At 44.1% G+C, this 18938-nt stretch overlaps 1 protein-coding gene across 1 annotated transcript in view; it reads right to left on the bottom strand.

The window, feature by feature from the left end:
- SEPTIN9 (septin 9) overlaps positions 1-18724 on the bottom strand; it is a 629083-nt gene extending 610359 nt beyond the window's left edge. Inside the window, exon 1 of the mRNA XM_069200262.1 lies at positions 18427-18724. Coding sequence (XP_069056363.1) covers positions 18427-18448 — 22 coding nt within the window. The 5' untranslated portion in view covers positions 18449-18724. The remainder of the gene's footprint in view (positions 1-18426) is intronic.
- Positions 18725-18938: the final 214 nt, after the last annotated feature.

The following is an 18938-nucleotide window of genomic DNA, read 5'->3' on the forward strand; positions in this document are numbered from 1 at the left end:
ATGAGTGTTTTTAAGCAGTAGTATCATCTCATGCATCTTACAAGCAAACTTTCTCTGAAATGTGACACAGAATTCAGTTATTCTTTACATCATCTTTGAACACAGGTGAAGATGCATTTCTTATAACTTTATCAATCACCTTCTTGGGTAACAATCATATTCACTGATTTCATGGCCTAGTTTTTTACTGATGGTACAGCCAATTTCCACTTTGCAAATCCAGCAGTAAGACCTGTTTTTCTAGCACTTGTAAACCCTTTCTTAAAAGAAAAAACTTTTGTGATCTTTAGAAAAATGACATATTATCCATTGAAAAACACTGCTGCTGAAGCTAATCCAAAAGGTATTCGCACAAACTGGAAACAGCCAAAAGGTGTAATGAATCCTTTGCTGTGTGGTTGCTATTGCACTTGGTGTTACACTGATGCTAAGTACAATGAGGAAAACCATTTAATTCCTTTATGTAATAGCCAGCAATTGATTGTGTTTTTGGCAACAGAAATTTGTCTACCACAATATTATTGTGTTAATCCCGCGTGTCAATGAATATTTAGCTCACTGTGCCACGACCAAAGGGGACTATCTCTCTGTAGCCTCAAAAGCTTCAGTCATGCTATCCCTGTCCAACTTCTTCTTCCTTGACTCTGATGGGAATGTCCCTAACCTCAAGAATAATTTTATGTTGGAAACCCTTTGAACTCACAGACTGGCTTATTCCCAGAGTTCACATCCAGGTCCAAAAGATGAGACTCTACACTCAACACACAATACACCTCCTTGCTTTCTTCACTTTCAAAGGATTCAGACTCAGAATTCTTAATTACACATTTCTCATTAGTTATACTATGCCTCATTTTACAAATTTTGATGAAGAGCCCAATGATACCACAGCTAGAGTGCTTCCACTTAGCTGCAAGCAAGGCAACACTTGTTAGGAGCAAAGTACTCCTTACTATCACATCTGTAGCAACTGAAACGATTTTCCTTGAACTTCATATAGCTCGATCTATAGGATAAAGGTGTCTCATTATTATTAATTCAAGATGGCTTCCTGTGCATCTTCTTAGTATAGAATGACCTCAACTGGAAGCACATGTTTACGCTAGCTTTGTTAGTTGAATTTCCATAACCGACTTTGGCACACTGTTTAGAGAGTTCAGCCTTATTAATGATGACTACAACATATCAGTCAGGAATCACCACCCACTCATGGCTTTTCCTACACACTTGAATCATTTGGGCGCATCACTATCTGGTCTCTGACAGAGTCATTGTGCATACTGCCAAATTTTCATAACATGGCGTGTTTTTAAAGGCAGCCACGTAATCCTCAAGTGAATCTAAGTTACCTTGCTTCCTCTGGAAAAAGTTAAAATGTTCTATTGCCACACAAACAGTCAGCATATAGTGATTATCCAGGTCATCCAAGGCATTTGAAACACATCTGTTTCTGTTGCATTCCTCTTTTTTCCCTCTAGACCCAAACATGAGGTCTTCAGGTCCTGAAGTATGTAGAAGTATTTTCTTTTTCTTCCTTTGGCGAATTCTTCACTAGAGTCATCCTCTATAATATATAAATAATTCAGAACATATTCTCTCCACTCTGGCAATTTTATTAATGGTTCCTCTGGAGCCGAAAGAAAGGCAAGGTGCAATGTGAGAATAAAGGATTGCACAGCACAACTTGTATATTTGGAAACAACTGTGAGGAAAAATACTTTTTGCCAAATAGAATGAGGCCTGTTATCATAGAGTAATGATAGGCTTCCACAGTCATCAGGTCTTAAGTGTCACAATGCTAAACTACTCCCTCAGGAGGGGGCCCGATTCTATATGCATTCTGTTAATATATTATTTCTACCCTTTTTTGCTGCAGTCACAGATTGTGGATGCCTACCAACGTTTGGAAATTAAATCCCTCTAAGATAGAGAGGTATTGCTACATCTTTGGGAGCTGAGCATTGGAAAAATATTAGTTGGCCTATGTTAGAAATGGGGGTCTCTAGTTGGTTTGCACCCTGTCCAAGTAGAGACCCTCACTCTAGTCAGGATAAGGGAAATACCCGCTCAGATAACCCCTGCTTACCCACCTGGTAGCTTGGCACGAGCAGTCAGGCTTATCTCAGAAGCAGTGTGTAGAGCATTTGCACATAACAAACAGTAACACAGTGAAAACACTACAAAAGGACACCACACCAGTTTTAGAAAAATATCCAATATTTATCTATATAAAACAAGACCAAAATGAGAAAAATCCAATATAGTGATAAAGATATGAACTTTTAAAGAATTAACTTAAAAATACAGTTCCTTGAAATCGATAGCTCCACCTGGGGCTATCACAGTGTCGTGATCAACAAAAACAACAGTTCAGGACGCCTGCTGTATCGTGGGCCAGCTACGGTGTCTGGAAGACCCGCAAACAGTACCTTTGAAATTGCAGGGCATTGTGATCCTCGCAATGAGATCTGGAGAGCGGCGTCGCTGGCCACGAGGTGTTGGTTCCCCGGTGCGGAGGTCATCGGGCCCTTGAAGTCACACGCATTGAGGATTGTACTCTAGGCTGATGAAGTCAGGAGCGCTGGCATAGATGGCATCAGGGCTGCAGTGCGAAGCGGGTGATGCGAAGAGTGGTGTCCACAGGTCACGGTGCGGGTAGCAGCTCGGTGACGGCATCCAGCGGTGTCGGTGAGACCAGGGCTGCGGTGGGAACAGGGTGGTGCAACGTGCGGTGTCATCAGGTCATGTTGCAGGCAGCGTCGTCGTCGTTGCTGAAGCTCTGTCGTCGGTAGGCAAGTCTGTGGTGTGGTATGTGATGGGCTTCAGGCGGTGTACACGGGTCACGTGCAGACAGGGACATCTGTTGACGACACTAGAGTCGATGGTGCTGACATTGGTGGACTGGGACTGCGGTGCAGGACAGGACAGTGTTTCGTGTTCCTCACAAGCGGTGCCTGCAGGCCATGGAGCAGGCAGTGGCGCCGGTGACAGCAGGAGCGGCATAGTTAGGGATGCCCAGGCTGCGGTGTGGGCAAGGCGATGTCGGAATGCTGGCCCACAGGTCACTGTGCAGGCCAGCGGCATCGTTGGCGGCGGCGCAGTGGTTTTTCTTCTTGAACAGCACAAAACACACAGTTCCCAGTGTTGTAGGCAGATGAAATTGAAGTCTTTGATATCCCTGAGACTTCCAACAGGAGGCAAGCTCTACTCTAAGCTATTGGAGAACTCTCTCAAGCCTGATACTCAGCAAAGTTCACCCTTTGCTCTCTTTTAAGGCAGAAGCGGCAACTGCAGGCCAACCCAGGAAAGCAACACAGCAAAGGGCAGTACTCCTCCTCCAGATCTTCAGCTCTTGTCCTTGGTAGAGGTTCCTCTTGATCCAGAGAGATTCTAAAAGTCTGGGGTTTTAGGTCCACCACTTATAACCCTTTTTGACCTTGAAGTTGCCCAACTTCAAGGGGAAGTCTCTGTTGTTGATGAGATCCTGCCTTGCCCAGGCCAGGCCCCAGACACACACCAGGGGTTTGGAGACTGCACTGTGTGGGGGCAGGCACAGTCCCTTCAGGTGTAAGTGACCTCTCCTCCCTTCACTCTAGCTCAGATGGCTCATCAGGAAATGCAGGCTACGCCCCAGCACTCTTTGTGTCATTGTCTAGAGGAGAGGTGTAAACAGCCCAACTGTCAAACTGACCCAGACAGGGAATCCACAAACAGAGTCATAGAATGGTTTGAGCAAGGAAATGCCTACTTTCTAAAAATGACATTTTCAAACTAACAATCTAAAAAACAAATTCACTAAAAGATGTATTTTTAAATTGTGAGTTCAGAGACCCCAAACTCCACATTTCTATCTGCTCTCAAAGGGAATCGGCACTTCAAAGTTATTTAAAGACAGCCCCCAAGTTAACCTAAGTAACACACATCAGCACATGTCCCATCTTTAACATACACTGCACCCTGCCCCTGGGGCTACCTAGGGCTTACCTTAGGGGTGTCTTACATGTAGTAAAAGGGAAGGTTTAGGCCTAACAAGTGGGTACACTTCCCAAGTTGAATTGGCAGTTTAAAACTGCACACACAGACACTGCAGTGGCAGGTCTGAGCCATGTTTATGGTGCTACTCGTGTGGTTGGCACAATCAGTGCTGCAGGCCCGCTAGTAGCATTTGATTGAAAGGCCCTGGGAACCCCTGGTGCACTTTACTAGGGACTTACCAGTAAATCAAATATGCCAATCATGGAAAAACCAATCACCAATACAATTTACACAGAGAGCATTTGCACTTTAGCACTGGTAGCAGTGGTAAAAAGCTCAGAGTCCTAAAGCCAACAAAAACTGGTTAGAAAAAATAAGAGGAAGGAGGCAAAAAGACTGGGGATGACCCTGCAAAAAGGGCAAGGTCCAACAGTCTACCATCATGGGCCATCGTACCACTCTGCTACTGTTGAAAGAAATCTAGGTTTTTTTCTTCATGCACCTCTTTCCTTTGACTTTCAGGCCACCAAAAGGACAAGCCGCTGGTTTCCCCATCTCATGATCTTTAAAAGAAACCTTGCTTGCTAATTCCCATTTTCTGTTTGTCAATGCATTAGTCCAGTCCAGACAGGGCTATTCAAATTCGATGTACCTTGTTTCTTTCACTCAAATATTTGAATGCCCCTAAACATCCAAAATGCATCAATCATCTTCAGTGCTATGATTATAGTACGCTAAAGAAGCCACCAAAATGGTCCCTCTTTTTTGTTGCTTCAACATTTTCTTGGTACAGACCCACAAGCAATAGAACGTTTTCTTCTATATGAATATGTGAGGCTGATTTCTTCAAGCCGATTTCCATTGCTGCACCCAATCTCTAGAACGCTAAGCCATTCCATGTACATTCCCAAACTAGTCTACCTTTTTTTCAGGAAACTATTGTAAACCTAACTTTTTAACCAGTAAGTGTGGGTGCAACGCTCCGAGCAGTGTAAGTTATGATGTATTGATAGCACAGCACCAAGAGACTCTCCTGTTCGTTCACTGATAAATTCCCATAACATAACTGCTTGTCAGCACCTTGCATTAAGGTTACTTCTACAGCATTGTTCTAGAACACAATCTTGTACAATGTTGGCATGTCCTACTTGGTGATGTTGCTATTGCTGAAGGCTAAATTCTATACAGTGGCTATACAGTGCAGAGGATCCTTATCACAACCGTGTTTTGTATGAATTTAACATGTGGGAAGGCAGCATTCAACATTCTCTAGGACTGTGGACTTAAAGTTACTGAGACACTGACCGGGACAGAGATCTTTCTTGGGCTTTACCACAAACACCAGAAAATTTGAATGGATTATCGGATGTTTGTAGGACTTTACATTTTTTGTGACCTGCTTGTTGTGCCAAATGAGCTGATAGCTGCAAACTGCTGAACTGAGTGTCCCGAGATATGGTGTGGTGCAGCATAGACCATGGTCTGCAATCCGAAGCAGTAGGAAGAGCACCCATGCAGTGTCAGTACCACCACCATTACTTTGCAGTGCATTGACAGAGGACACAGCACCTTCTTTTTTAAAATTATTATTTTATTATTTTATTTTCTCAAAAAAATGGGGGGGGGCACAAAATATGTCAGTGTCGGCAATCAGCATATCACAGAGTCCACTTTAGTATGAAGTAGGAGAAGGGGGAGAGTCGTGTTCTCCTACTTCTCACATAAAGAGTAGTGGAAGCAACTGACTGTTACTAGATAACAAATAGCGGTGAAAACAATTGTCTATAAATAACCCAAATGTTCTATTTCATAAATTAGACATATACAGATGCAATATTTATGATAGCATTACAGAATTCTAGACTAGAGGTGCTAATGCTAACAATGTCTATTACATGGCAGCAAAAACGCTAGAAATACTATTTAACCCACATATATATATATATATATATATATATATATATATATATATATTGAAAGCATAATTTTGTGGGTAGGGTTTGAGGTAACCATTATAAGGTGAAACCCCGTGAGATGATATATCACAATATGGCATTTACCTGTGAATCTGGTATACTTACGGACTCACCGATATGTGATCCGTTAGTAATGTGTAAAATAACCGGAAAGTTCAAAAGAAAATGCTTACTAAAATCCGGATGTGAGCAGGGCAGTGGCTATCCCAGAAGTGGTAGAGCACACTGCAGGGTTGATCGTAGAGATGAAGAATAAGGTAGGCAGGTGGTGATAAAGCTCTAGTAAAAGGCTGGGAAAACAGGAATATTGAGTGGACCAAACCACTTCAAGGCATGGAAGAGAAAAGAAAGAAGTGAGAAGGAGAACATGTTGTAAATATGGAAGTTGGGGTCGGTTATCTTATACCAATCTGTGCTATGCTAGGAACGTGTGTCGTAAAGTGTGGAAAAAAGGACAATATGTGAGGGTATGTTGTGAAGGAAAAGTACAAAATATATGACTGAAGGAAGTTCAGGAGGAATTGGGGATGCTTGTTATGCAGATAATCAAATGTAGTAGTGCAGAGGAAGAAGTGTGATGTGATATTTGTTGTGGAGAAATTGGTAGTACTTGAGAACTCAGGATCTCCAGAATCTCCTTATTAGGAGACTGTACATTTGAAAGAGATTTCAGTGGGGGAGTGAAAGAGTTGGAATGGGGTGATCTCAGGAATTAGGTTTACGATAAGACCAAAATTGATGTGACTGGAATTAACAGAACAGATATTGTATTTAATGATAGCACAACCATGGAAAAGATGTATACTGCAAAAGGGAGGGTGGGAAAAACCTAGTTAGGATGGTGTCAGAAATCTAATCTTACAACTAAGTTAGATTTGAAGTGAACTAGTGATGATAATTTTGAGGTCTGTGGAAGGAATGGATATGATGGCAGATTTCCTCAGGGGGTTCAAGAATAATTTGGTGTACTTGATGAGCCCTAGCTGTTAATTAAAAGCACCATGCACCTCACCTTGTGAGACAGACACGTCTGGTCTGGATAAACTGATGAGAAATTGAGTAATTAAGCAAAGAGAATCTTTGGAGTGGTTGAGCTCTGTGGTCTTGTTGCCCAAAGATGGTGGTAAGGTTGTAGGCATGTGTGTGTAGCCTTCAGATATTTAAATTGGAAAATCTGGGAATTCAGCAGCCACGTCTTAGAGGGTGTGGCAGTATTGGCTGAGGCGAGTGGTTACAGTAAATTACTCAGTTGTGGAATTAAAGGCTTTACCATGTTACTGAGGGGTATAACAGTATATATTTTATTGTGGGTCTTGCCTTTGGTGGTGGGAATGAATCACAAGCCATTAGTACGTGTGCACTGACAGCACAGCCCTGAGAATTGCTAGGTGGATTATTCGATAAATTTGTATAATGTATACCAAGTATAGAATCCTTCCGGCAGTATCAAGTACTCAAATACCTCACCAGGGAAAGAGGGAGAACATAGGGAAAGGAAAAAGGAAACAAAAGAGTGCTAGCAATGGAGTGGTGTTGAGAAGACTCGGCCTAGACTGGCTTTGGCTATCAGGCTGTTACACAGATTGTTGCTGCAGTAGGAAGTGGAGTGAGTCCTGAATGGAGATATTAAATACCAGATAGTCAATGAACAAACAATACAGAATACAAACTTGTAGAGTGTAACACCTTTCACTCAGTGTGATGATTTTTTACCATAAACCAGGTTAGAGTAAATGGTGATGAGACCAGACTTCAACCAGGGTACCAGTACTGATTTCCAGAACACAAAAGAGCAGGGAACTCTTCAAACAGCAGAATCCAGACCGTAGACAAATAACATATAAACAACAAGGACAAAGCCGAGAAGCACTAGGGGAGCATTTAACCTGAAAAAGAAACCGGGAAGAGAAAAAAGCAAGGAAGGTGTTGAGGCAAAAGGTTGAGTAAACAAACTACCTAGAAACGGTTAGCCAATAGAACTACAAGCCACTGCCAGTCAAAGAACAATGAGTGCTGTGTGGATAAATATGCTCTTACGGTGTTGACTTAGAAGTGAAACTCCATGCAATGCAGTTCGCATGGCTGCGGTGGTTAGCAGTCTAGTGGTTTCTAGATGACATTGACCCATCTTCCAGAGTTTCCAGTCCGTTTATTGCCTACGTTTATTCAGGTGAAGATGTGATACTAATGTTCAAGGCAGATCATGGAAGATCTTACACTGTGTGCCTCTGTGACCCTGTACTTCCATCTATTCTGAAATTCTGTCAGAGAATAGTTAAAGTATGGCCTGATTAGGTGGAAAAATGAAGGAAAGCAATTTTTAGAATGCCAGAGAGGAGATGTCTTTGTGTGATGGCAGCATATATACAGGAATGAGAGTTGTACCACCCAATTCAATTAGGGGACGTCTGATAGATTTGTCACACAATGATTGCATAAGCAGAGGAGTGATGAAGGAAACAGTGAAGGAGGACGATTGGTGGCCCAGAATGAATTGTTGAGGCCTTGCATCCATTATACCAGACATGATAGGTCCAGAGTCACTAGAAGTCCTCCATTGTCGCCTGTGCAGGTAGGTACTGGATAAACCATGGATGAAGCTGGAATTGGTCACTGTTTGGCCCATCAGGTTGTTGGTTTCTATATAACTGAACATTAATAGTGGTTTAGTATTTTTCCAGGTGGGTGATTGTGAGGTTTGTTTGGGTGGTCGATGACAAAGTTGCAATTGAGTGTTTGAAGAGCTTGTTTCCCAGAGAAAGAATTATATATGAAATTCTTACAGCTAGGGGAGTTCAATTCACTTCAAAGGTAATAGAAAGGTTTCTTCATGAGGTGAGTATGAAACATTTGAATACAGTTATATCGGTACCAGATGTGTCACTTTCCAAGTTGAGGGGATGTTGTACTGGTTCAAAAATGAGGGCAGGTTTGAAAAGGGGGTGTGCATGTGGCAAGGAAGTGGAAAACAATGAAAAAGGCATAAATGTTGATATTACTGGAAACAAGGGATAAGAGGGAGAATGTGAAAATAAGTAAATCTGTGCCTCTGACAGTGTCTAGATATGTGGAGAAAGATTGTTCAAGGTTTTCTGACCTAACACATATTAAAGACATCAAAAGAATTGCTGTGATGCTGGACAGTGGAGGAGTTTAGGTGCAATTATACAAAGATATGGAGTTGCAAGGTGAAGTGAAGAAAGGATTTGAAGAAAAAATGAAGGATCTTTAATTAATCCGTTAATGCCACTAGCATTTCGTGAAAAAACAAGGTCAAGATGACTAAAAGATTTTGAAAACTAGTATAATGTATATGTATAGTTCCCAGTTTCATCTATTGTATTGTTCAGAATTATTACAGGAGGATGAGGAGGCATTCTTACTATGCACAGTATGCTGCTAGTACAATATATCTCTAGAGCAGTGGTCTTCAAACTTTTTAATGCTGCGCCCCCCCCAGTTGAAAAAAAAACCCACATTGGGCCCCCCTCAAAATTTTTCACAATTATTTTAGAAAGTTGGCAATGTTTAAATAGGTCTAAACCTATTTAAACATTGCAGTTAAGTACTGTTACCTTTTTAAAACTTCAATAACATGCTTCTGCTTAAAACAAAGGCATGTTATCTGCATAATATTTCTTTTAGCCAGAGTTTGGCACCCCCCCCTGGGATCACTTGAAGACCTCTGCTCTAGAGTATAATCTTGTAGCATATATGATGTGAGTCGCTGCTGTCAGCAGTCAGGGCAGATCCTACTTAGTGGTGAGACTGTTACTGAAGATTGGAACACTGGTATGTTGGGAGCACCATTGAAAACAGTGGCTCCATTGAAAACTGTTGCTGTGAACAAGAGCCTCAAGGAGCCCAAGGGGACTTCAATTCCCTCAGGCTCAGTGAAGCCTTTGTTTTATTCATTAGAACATTTTGCCCTCTAGTTGCAGAATGTTCTAATAGCCTTATAGCCCTCTATAGCTGGGCTATACCGGTATTAAATTCCCGCTCACTTGTTAAAGGCCCTTGCCTTCAGCTCGGGCCTTTAGGGCCTTTAACGTTGGAGCAGGCCTTCAATGCCCGGTATATCCCACTACGGCAGGATACAAGGCTATAGTACATAATATTTAATGACTACAGAACACAGAGCATCCTTTTTACAAAACACTCAAAATGTTTCATAAACCAACAGAAAACTGTGATGCAACAAAGATATGCAATGGCAGCACTGTACTGATATCTGCTACTGACTTTTACCAAAAAGCCAATCTGTCTGTACTATATAAATCTAACTGGATCTTGAAATCATGCTTGTCACTACACATTAGCCAACACATTCTGCCATCAAGTATGCACTACTGGCTAAAAGGAGACTTCATACGCCATGCCAGTTTGATGATTGGCATGTCCGCTGAGACAGCCACCAGAATAGCCAATTTTTTTTTTTTTTTTTTTTTTTTGCTGTGACAAACATACCTTATTCATTGGAGGGTGGTGAGTGAGACCGCAAGTGATTTCCAAATAGTCATAAACTGCAAGGGCATCCATTAAAAACACACAAAGAAGAGGAATTGCAAGCCAATGGGTATGGTTAAAAGCTACAGTGGACAAAGTTTGAAGCATTTTAGCCAAGATCATAGCTTGTTTCTAAAAAAGTGCTTAACAGTGTCATCTGGTGAATAATGTCACAATACATCTCAAAGCTGAAGCAAACGCCATCAAACATAGCAGCAATCTAGAGTGCCAATAGCTGATTGTTAGCGATGCAGAACTGGGTAAAGAGAATATATTTTTTCTACATCTGGGTGACTCCTTAAGAAACTGAGAGCTGCAAAATCATGTTATCCATGGAAATGTTGTGTCACTCAAGTTGCCAATGATCTCTGCAATGAAAACAGTAATGCACTGAGCTATTTTAGCAGGTTAGATTATTGTTAGTCAACCAGAAGACATTCTTGCCTTGGAGACCACAGGATTTCAGGATCTAAGATGTAGCCAAGAAGAAAGGGGACTGTTTCTGCAAATTATGGGGGTCATTCTGACCCTGGCTGCCGGTGGCCGCCAGGGCCACCGACCACGGGAGCACCGCCAACAGGCTGGCGGTGCTCCCACGAGCATTCTGACCGCGGCGGTTCAGCCGCGGTCAGAAGCGGAAAGTCGGCGGTCCCCCGCCGACTTTCCGCTGCTCGGGGGAATCCTCCATGGCGGCGGAGCGTGCTCCGCCGCCATGGGGATTCTGACACCCCCTACCGCCATCCTGTTCCTGGCGGGTCTCCCTCCAGGAACAGGATGGCGGTAGGGGGTGCCGCGGGGCCCCTGGGGGCCCCTGCAGTGCCCATGCCAATGGCATGGGCACTGCAGGGGCCCCCGTAAGAGGGCCCCGCAAGGTATTTCAGTGTCTGCTTTGCAGACACTGAAATACGCGACGGGTGCAATAGCACCCGTCGCACCTTCCCACTACGCCGGCTCCATTCGGAGCCGGCGTCCTCGTGGGAAGGTAGATTTGCCCTGGGCTGGCGGGCGGCCTTTTGGCGGCCGCCCGCCAGCCCAGGGCAAATCTCAAAATACCCTCAGCTGTCTTGTGACCGCGGAGCGGTATTTTGACGGGGGAACATTGGCGGGCGGCCTCCGCCGCCCGTCAATGTCAGAATCACCCCCTATGTGTTAAAAATACTGATGCTGCCATTTTGTAAACAAAAACGTCATCAACACAACCTGCACTGATTTGCATGGAACTGTATATCACTGCAAATAACAAAAAGGTAAACGTTTTGGTTAGCGTTGGTATTAAGACCGTAATGGTAATTGAAAAAGGCATGAGAAGTTCACTAAAAATACCCAGTTAAGGTGCAGTTGCGGTTACAAAACAAAACATAACCCTAAAATTCTTCACATTTGCCTGTGTAGCCTGGCCTTCTGCAGAGAACAATCGTGAGAAGCCAATGTCCGTTGCAGACGGCCTTCAGACCTGCACAGCTGGGTTAGAAGTAGAACCTATTGTACAAGCACGTCCTGCACACAACCCTTTGCAGTTAGCTGCCGCTGCATACAGCTGCAGGCTACTTTTTTCTATTGTTTTTTTTATGGTCAAAATCTAATGTCAACAGCACTATCATGGATGATGTAATCAGAGACATAATTTAGGATGCCACCTGTGATGTCACCAATGGTGTCTTTCAACACGTCCTCAGTAATATCATTTAACATGTCAGCAGTGATGTCACACAAAAGGTCGTCAGCAGGTCCGATGGGGCATGAGTTATGGTTAGTCTACCTAACCAGAACTGGAGAACTTCAGTGATTTTAGGTTCTTTTTAGTAACCATAACTGTATTTAATCTGCTTTTTTTGAGTAAATATTTACGTTTTTTAAAGGTATTTTAAGGTCTCATCACCAAAGCTAACCATAACTTTACTTTAATATTTGTTTCTTCAGTGCATTTCTGTATTTTTTCTTGTATACAAGATGCACCAGTTCCTTGTGCCTAACCTCCTATTTACAACCAGCACCGAATCTGCGCAGCCAAAAGCCATGCTGTAGGCCCTTCCTGATGCACACAGGGCATGTGCCAGTGTGCAGCTGAGTGTGGCAATTCCCACACTGCATAGCCTTTGACTGTGCAAAGTGGGGATTGAGTGCAAGGGCTAGCCTACTTTCAGAAGCTGCACTGACCCTGCCATGTGTGGCCAACATTTGCAATGCACATCTTTCAGATGTTCTCATTAGGGTTGGTTGCATGGTCTAACCTGCAGCCAGGCTCTGCTCCCAATCTTTAGCGTGGGGCCAGTCTCCTCCTGTGGCCACTGGGTAAGCGTAGGTGGTGTGAACTGAATCCTTGTTTTAATTTTTTCATTGAAGGATTTGTGAATCCTATGAGGATTTGTAAAACCTGAGGCCCAGGAGTGTCTGGTGGAACCAGGGAGGATCCAGGATTTGCAAATCCAGCAGAAGATCCATGAATCCTATAATCAAAATCATTTTTCTTTAATATAGGTTTTTGTTGGGGTCTCCATTTGGTCCTCTCCCTCACATGGGTGTGGGTGTCAGGGTATGCTCGCCCTGCTCCCTAATACCCTTTCGCTTTTTATTTTTCTCAGAACAACACTTGTTCACAGTGTTGGGTTATAGCGACTGCCACAGAAAGGTTTCAGTGACAGCCAGCCAATCAGAGCTCGGCGGATTTGTGAGTCTGGTTCACAAATCAACAATCAATGAGGAAAAGCTCACTCATCCAATGGCGTGCCTTTATTTTTTCACCTGGATTCACAAATCCTTTGTGGATTCACAAACTGCAGAAGAGCTGTTTAGTAACAGCCCACACGTCTCTAAAATGTAATCCCCTCATGCCCATACTAGAACACTTTTTTTAACACCAATTCCTCGAAAGTTATTAAATGGACTTACACCAAACCAAGCTTCCTGTTTTCTGCATGGAGGAGCAAATAATCAGATGGGAGTTAAAATAGAAAATGTCAACTTTGAGACCCACCCTTTTTTGTCTCCAGCTTTAAGGAGTTGCAGAAAAAATGTCTAGAAAGAACCCCAAGTGGATGTACTCTCTTTAAAAAATTTGTACAGATTCGTCAAGCAGCACCAGAGTTACTATGAAAAGAAGTGCTTTTTAATAGCAACTTTGAACTAACCATAACTATTGCGTCTCTATACTATATATGAGACACAGAAGTGTTAATGAATTGGGATGCTGAAAAAAGAAAGAAAAGGCAAAGAGATGTGAGCTGTAACATAGGGATACAAAGACATAGAAAAAACAAAGAAAATGTAAGAAATGACACATTGTGTAGTGAAAGAAGAGGTAGTACGGATTACGTGGGCAAATGTCAGGCACTGTGTAAAGACATGATAGGAAGGTGAAGACGCGCAGCTTACACAGGCAGAAAGGTGGCACAAGCTCCACACAAAGATGAAGTATCACAACCTAGTGTTATTGTTAAGTGGCATTTGTATGGTGCCCAGTCTACCATCACTAATTAGAGGAAACGCTGCAACCTACAAAGACATGGCGTATATAAGCACACATGGAGATGAGATGACTCACGAAAAATGAAGTACTGCAGCCTACAGAGACTTGAAGTAGAGAATGAGGTGAAAGAATGCAGCCTGCAGATAAGCGATGTATTGCAACATGTAAGGAGAGGAAGTAGCTCACCCTGGAGAAGGATGGAGAATCGCAACCCGCAGTGAGATGAAGGAGCATGTTCTACGGAGAAGTGATGTAATACAACATCTAGAGAGAGAGAGATAGAGAGAGATAGAGAGAGAGAGGAAGTAGAACGCGCTAGACAGGGGCGAGTGTGATTTACCCATTAGTGACGTACTACAACATATAGGACATAGCACGCCCTAGAGACAGATGAAGGACTGCTGGTCGCGCAGAGGAAGGAGCTTATTATACAGAGAGATTACATATTACAATAGAGAGAGGACGTAGCACATCCTAAAGAAAGATGAAGAAGGGTAACTCGCAGCGAAGAAGGAGCATGTTCTACAGAAAGTGACGTATTACAACATACAAGAAGGGCAAGGAGCACATACGGCAAAGGAAAATACTTCAACACGCAGAGACGACGCAGTACAATTTACAGAGACGTGTATTGCAGCCCATAAAAAGATGACATATTAGAGTCTACAGGGACATGACGCATTGCAGCAAGACATGAAATACTGCAGCCTACAGTCACACGAAGTATGGTAGCTTACAGTGAGATAACGTAGCAAACCCTATAGGAAGATGAAGCGTTGCAGCCTACACTGAGATGAAGTTGTGAGACCTATATCAAGAGGAAGCAGTGCAGCCTACAGCGAGATGACGTGTTGCAGCCTACAGAGCGATGAAGTATTGCAGCCTAGAGTGAGATGAAGTATTGCAGCCTACAGTGAGATGAAGTAGTGCAGCCTATAACACGATGGAGTAGTGCAGCCTACAGAGAGATAAAGTAGTTCAGCCTACAGAGAGATGAAGTAGTGCAGCCTATATCACAATGATGTAGTGCAGCCTACAGAGAGATAAAGTACTGCAGCCTACGGAGAGATGAAGTAGTGCAGGCTATATCACAATGAAGTATTGCAGCCTGCAGAGAGATGAAGTGTTGCAACCTACGGAGAGATGAAGTACTGCAGCCTTAAGTGAGATGAAGGATCCTGCTACAGAGAAATGAAGTAGTGCTCCATACAGAGAGATGAAGTATTGTACCCTGCAGGGATATGAACTAGTGCTCCATACAGAGAGATGAAGTATTGCATCTCACAGAGAGATGAAGCACTGCAGCCTACAGAGAGATGAGGTATTGCAGCCCACAGAGATATGAAGTGTTGCAACCTACAGAGAGATGAAGTATTGCAGTCTGCAGAGAGATGAAGTAGTGCTCCATTTAGAGATATGAAGTAGTGCAGCATAGAGGGGGGTGAAGTAGTGCAGCCTATGGATAGATGAAGTACTGCAGCCTACAGAGTGATAAAGTAGTGCAGGCTATATCATGGTGAAGTATTGCAGCCTGCAGAGAGATGAAGTGTTGCAACCTACAGAGAGATGAAGTAGTGCAGACTTAAGTGAGATGAAGGATCACATCTACAGAGAGGCTGAGTAGTGCTCCATACAGCGAGATGAAATAGTGCAGCCTACAGAGATGAGCGTGTAGTAGTCTGAAGAAAGTTGAAGCAGTGAAGCCTACAGAGAGATGAGACATTGCTGCCTACAGGGAGATGAAGTATTACTGCCGACACCGAGATGAGGTACCACAGCCTACTTTGAGAAGATTGTGTTACAGCCTGAGAGCCTACAGAGATATGAAGTATTGCAGTCTTAAATGAGATGAAATATCACAGTCTGCAGAGAGATGAAGGATTACAGCCTACAGAGAGCTGAAGTATTGCAGCCTTAAGTGAGACAAAGGATCACAGCCTACAGAGATGAAGTAGTGCTCCATACAGAGGTGAAGTAGTACAGCCTATAGAGATGAGCATGTTACAGTTTGAAGAGAGATGAAGGAGTGCAGCCTACAGTGTGCTGAATTATCACAGCCTACCGAGAGATGAAGTATTGCAGCCTTAAATGAGATGAAGGATCACAGCCTACGATGAAGCATTTGTCTAGAGAGAGATGACATATTACAGGCTACAAAGAGATGAGGTACCACGGCCTACATTGAGATGATTGTATTGCAGCCTGAAAGCCTACAGAGAGATTACGTTTTGTAGCCTAAAGTGTGCTGAATTATCGCAGCCTACCGAGAGACGAAGTATCGCAACCTTAAGTGAGATGAAGGATCAGAGCCTACCAAGAGAAGAAATATTGCAGCCCTAAGTGGTATAGATTATCGCAAACCACAGAGAGATGAAGTGTTGCTACCTATAGAGAGATTAAGAATTACAGCCTTAAATGAGATAAAGGATCACAGCCTACGATGAAGCATTGCTGCCTAGAGAGAGATGATGTGTTACAGGCTACAAAGAGATGGGGTACCACAGCCTGCAAAGAGATGATTGTATTGCTGCCTGAGTGCCTACAGAGAGATTACGTTTTGCAGCCTACAGTGTGCTGAAGTATTGCAACCTTAAGTGAGATGAAGGATCAGAGCCTCCCGAGAAATGAAGTATCGCAGCTTTAAGTGAGATGAGGGATCAAAGCCTACCAAGAGATTAAATATTACAGCTGTGTTATAAATTATCGCAACTCACAGAGAGATAAAGTGTTGCTCCCGATAGAGAGATGAAGTATTGCAGCCTATTTCAACTCGACATGTACTGCAACCTACAGAGAGATGAAACAACACCGCCTATGGGAAGATGAAGTATTTCAGCCTACTTCGACATGTGGTACTATCCTACAGAGATGAAGCAGCATCGACCACTGAGGGGTGGCGTAGTGCAGGCTACACATGCAGGGTAGTATTGCAGCCCAAGAGAGATGTAACAGAAGGGCCCCAAATCGAGACATCAGGCAGTACAGCATGAGTAAGGTACCTGCCAGTCTGTAATGTCTTCATTTCTTCATTCATCTACAGGCCACCAGGACTCTGGTGTAGGGTGGTGGCAAGTCCCGACATAAGGTCAGTTTCAAGTAGTTGCTTGTAGAGCCTCTTATCACTGCCAGGCGTGCCTCCCCGTGACTGCTCAGGTGCTTCAGTATGAGCATTCTCAAAAAGTCACAATTGCATACGTAGAAGAGGGCCTATAAACTGAAGGATAAATTATAGAGGGCTGTGAAGATCTCCAGACTGCCGTCACAATGTCATTCCGTACCACTGCACTGACGACTGCGAGGATCCAGTAGCAAGCACTGCCCTGTTGCTCTGTAATGCTTGCTGGTACAGGCTTTACTGATCTAACACTAAACGAAATAGTTCTCATTTTACTGACCTTGGAAGTAAAAAAGGCTGAGTAGGCTCCCCCAGGATTCAAATCTCTGAAGCACAGCCAGATCTCTGCAGCAGAGGTAAGAACCCACTGAGCTGTCTTGGCGACTCTTTGTGTAGAACTGCCTGTCTCACTGGACATATTTACACTTTTTGACTGATGTTAGGATGCCGTCACTTTTGAATGTGTTACTTTTATTTGGATACACTTTCTAAATCACAAGATGTAAATATCACCACGTGTAAATAATGCAGCATACATCTCAAAGGATGCTAACGCGCGTGCTTACTTGAATGTGCGCTGACCTCTCATTGTGTACCTGCTGGTCGTGCAAATGTGTTGGTGGTGCTCAGGTAGGTGTTGACAGCAGGTTGTTTAAGGCTGTGCCTTGATTGTTGTTTCTCTCCGGCTTACAGGAGCCAGGTAGGTTTTATCCATTTCCGACACTGATTTCGGCAGCGATCCACCCATTGACTGTACTACCACTGGGCGGTGACCAGCAACACTTTTGGGCACCATGTCTCCTCTGGCCACCGGGCTGAACTTTACCGACCCCTTCAAACCATGTCGCTCGCCAACTAGACACATGCCCAGCGCTACCTTGCTCCTCACTTAGACAAGCGCTACATAGCGCCAACACATATATACAATAGTACCCTGCGGTGTCTGTTTCTGTGTGTGTCAGCCGCTTAGTTTGCGAATGAGGGCGAGGCCAGATGTTTAAGAGGGTGAATGAACCCTTTAAAATATACTAAGAAGGTATTTTTTGAAGTTATGCAAGTGTGCATAGAGGGTGACCTATTGGAAGTGATGCTGCTTTACAGGAGAGGCGTTTATTATAGAAACGTGGGTGACACCCGTCAAAAAGATGATGAGTTGACATGACAGGTCTAGGGCCACCCCTCTGCCGCTCGAAAACCCTTGTCTTTGTACCTATGCCTTCAAGAGACACTTTGCAGGAAGAATCACATTACGCACTAGTTTTGCGCCACGGGAAGAAATGCAGTGAACAGGTTCGCACCATTCCGCGCCTCGTGGAACAGTGACGGGGTAAACCTATCAAGCTCCGTATAAGTGGAGTTGGCGGAAGGACACACCGAGTGAATCTTACCGGAATAGGTCGATCGCTTCATGGCCGCTTCCGTGTTCCGTGCTTTCAGAAGAGCACCATGGGGATCCTGTCAGGCGCCTGAGAGGTGGGCTTTCCCGCCGGTGCCCCTGCCAGGCTCCTGGGGGGCTCCTAGGTATCCTCGCCTGACCTTGCTCTCGGCGTGCAAGGGGTGCTGGACGTGCTCTCCCACAGGGGCTTCGGTAGACAGGGAGGTGGGGCTGCGTTTCCCTGGCCCCGGAACACCTTTCAGGACACGAACGAGGAGGCTTACAATGCAGGGGGTGAGGGAGGTGCGCGCAGGAGGAGGAGCCGGGACCTTCCGCTGACAATCCCAAAACAGAACTGGGTTTGGCCTCGGCAGCAGCCCGCTCCTGCCCGGCCCCGCGCTGGCATTGACTTTGCCCTGGGGTGGGGCTCACCGATCCGGGAATTGGGAGCCAAGCACCACCTGTCAGGAAAGGGCTTTCTAGCCTGTGGGCCTGGGCGCTGTCAGTCGCGTGCCTTACTTTTTC

The sequence above is a fragment of the Pleurodeles waltl genome, chromosome 7 (assembly GCF_031143425.1).
Source record: "Pleurodeles waltl isolate 20211129_DDA chromosome 7, aPleWal1.hap1.20221129, whole genome shotgun sequence".
Lineage (NCBI taxonomy): Eukaryota > Metazoa > Chordata > Amphibia > Caudata > Salamandridae > Pleurodeles > Pleurodeles waltl.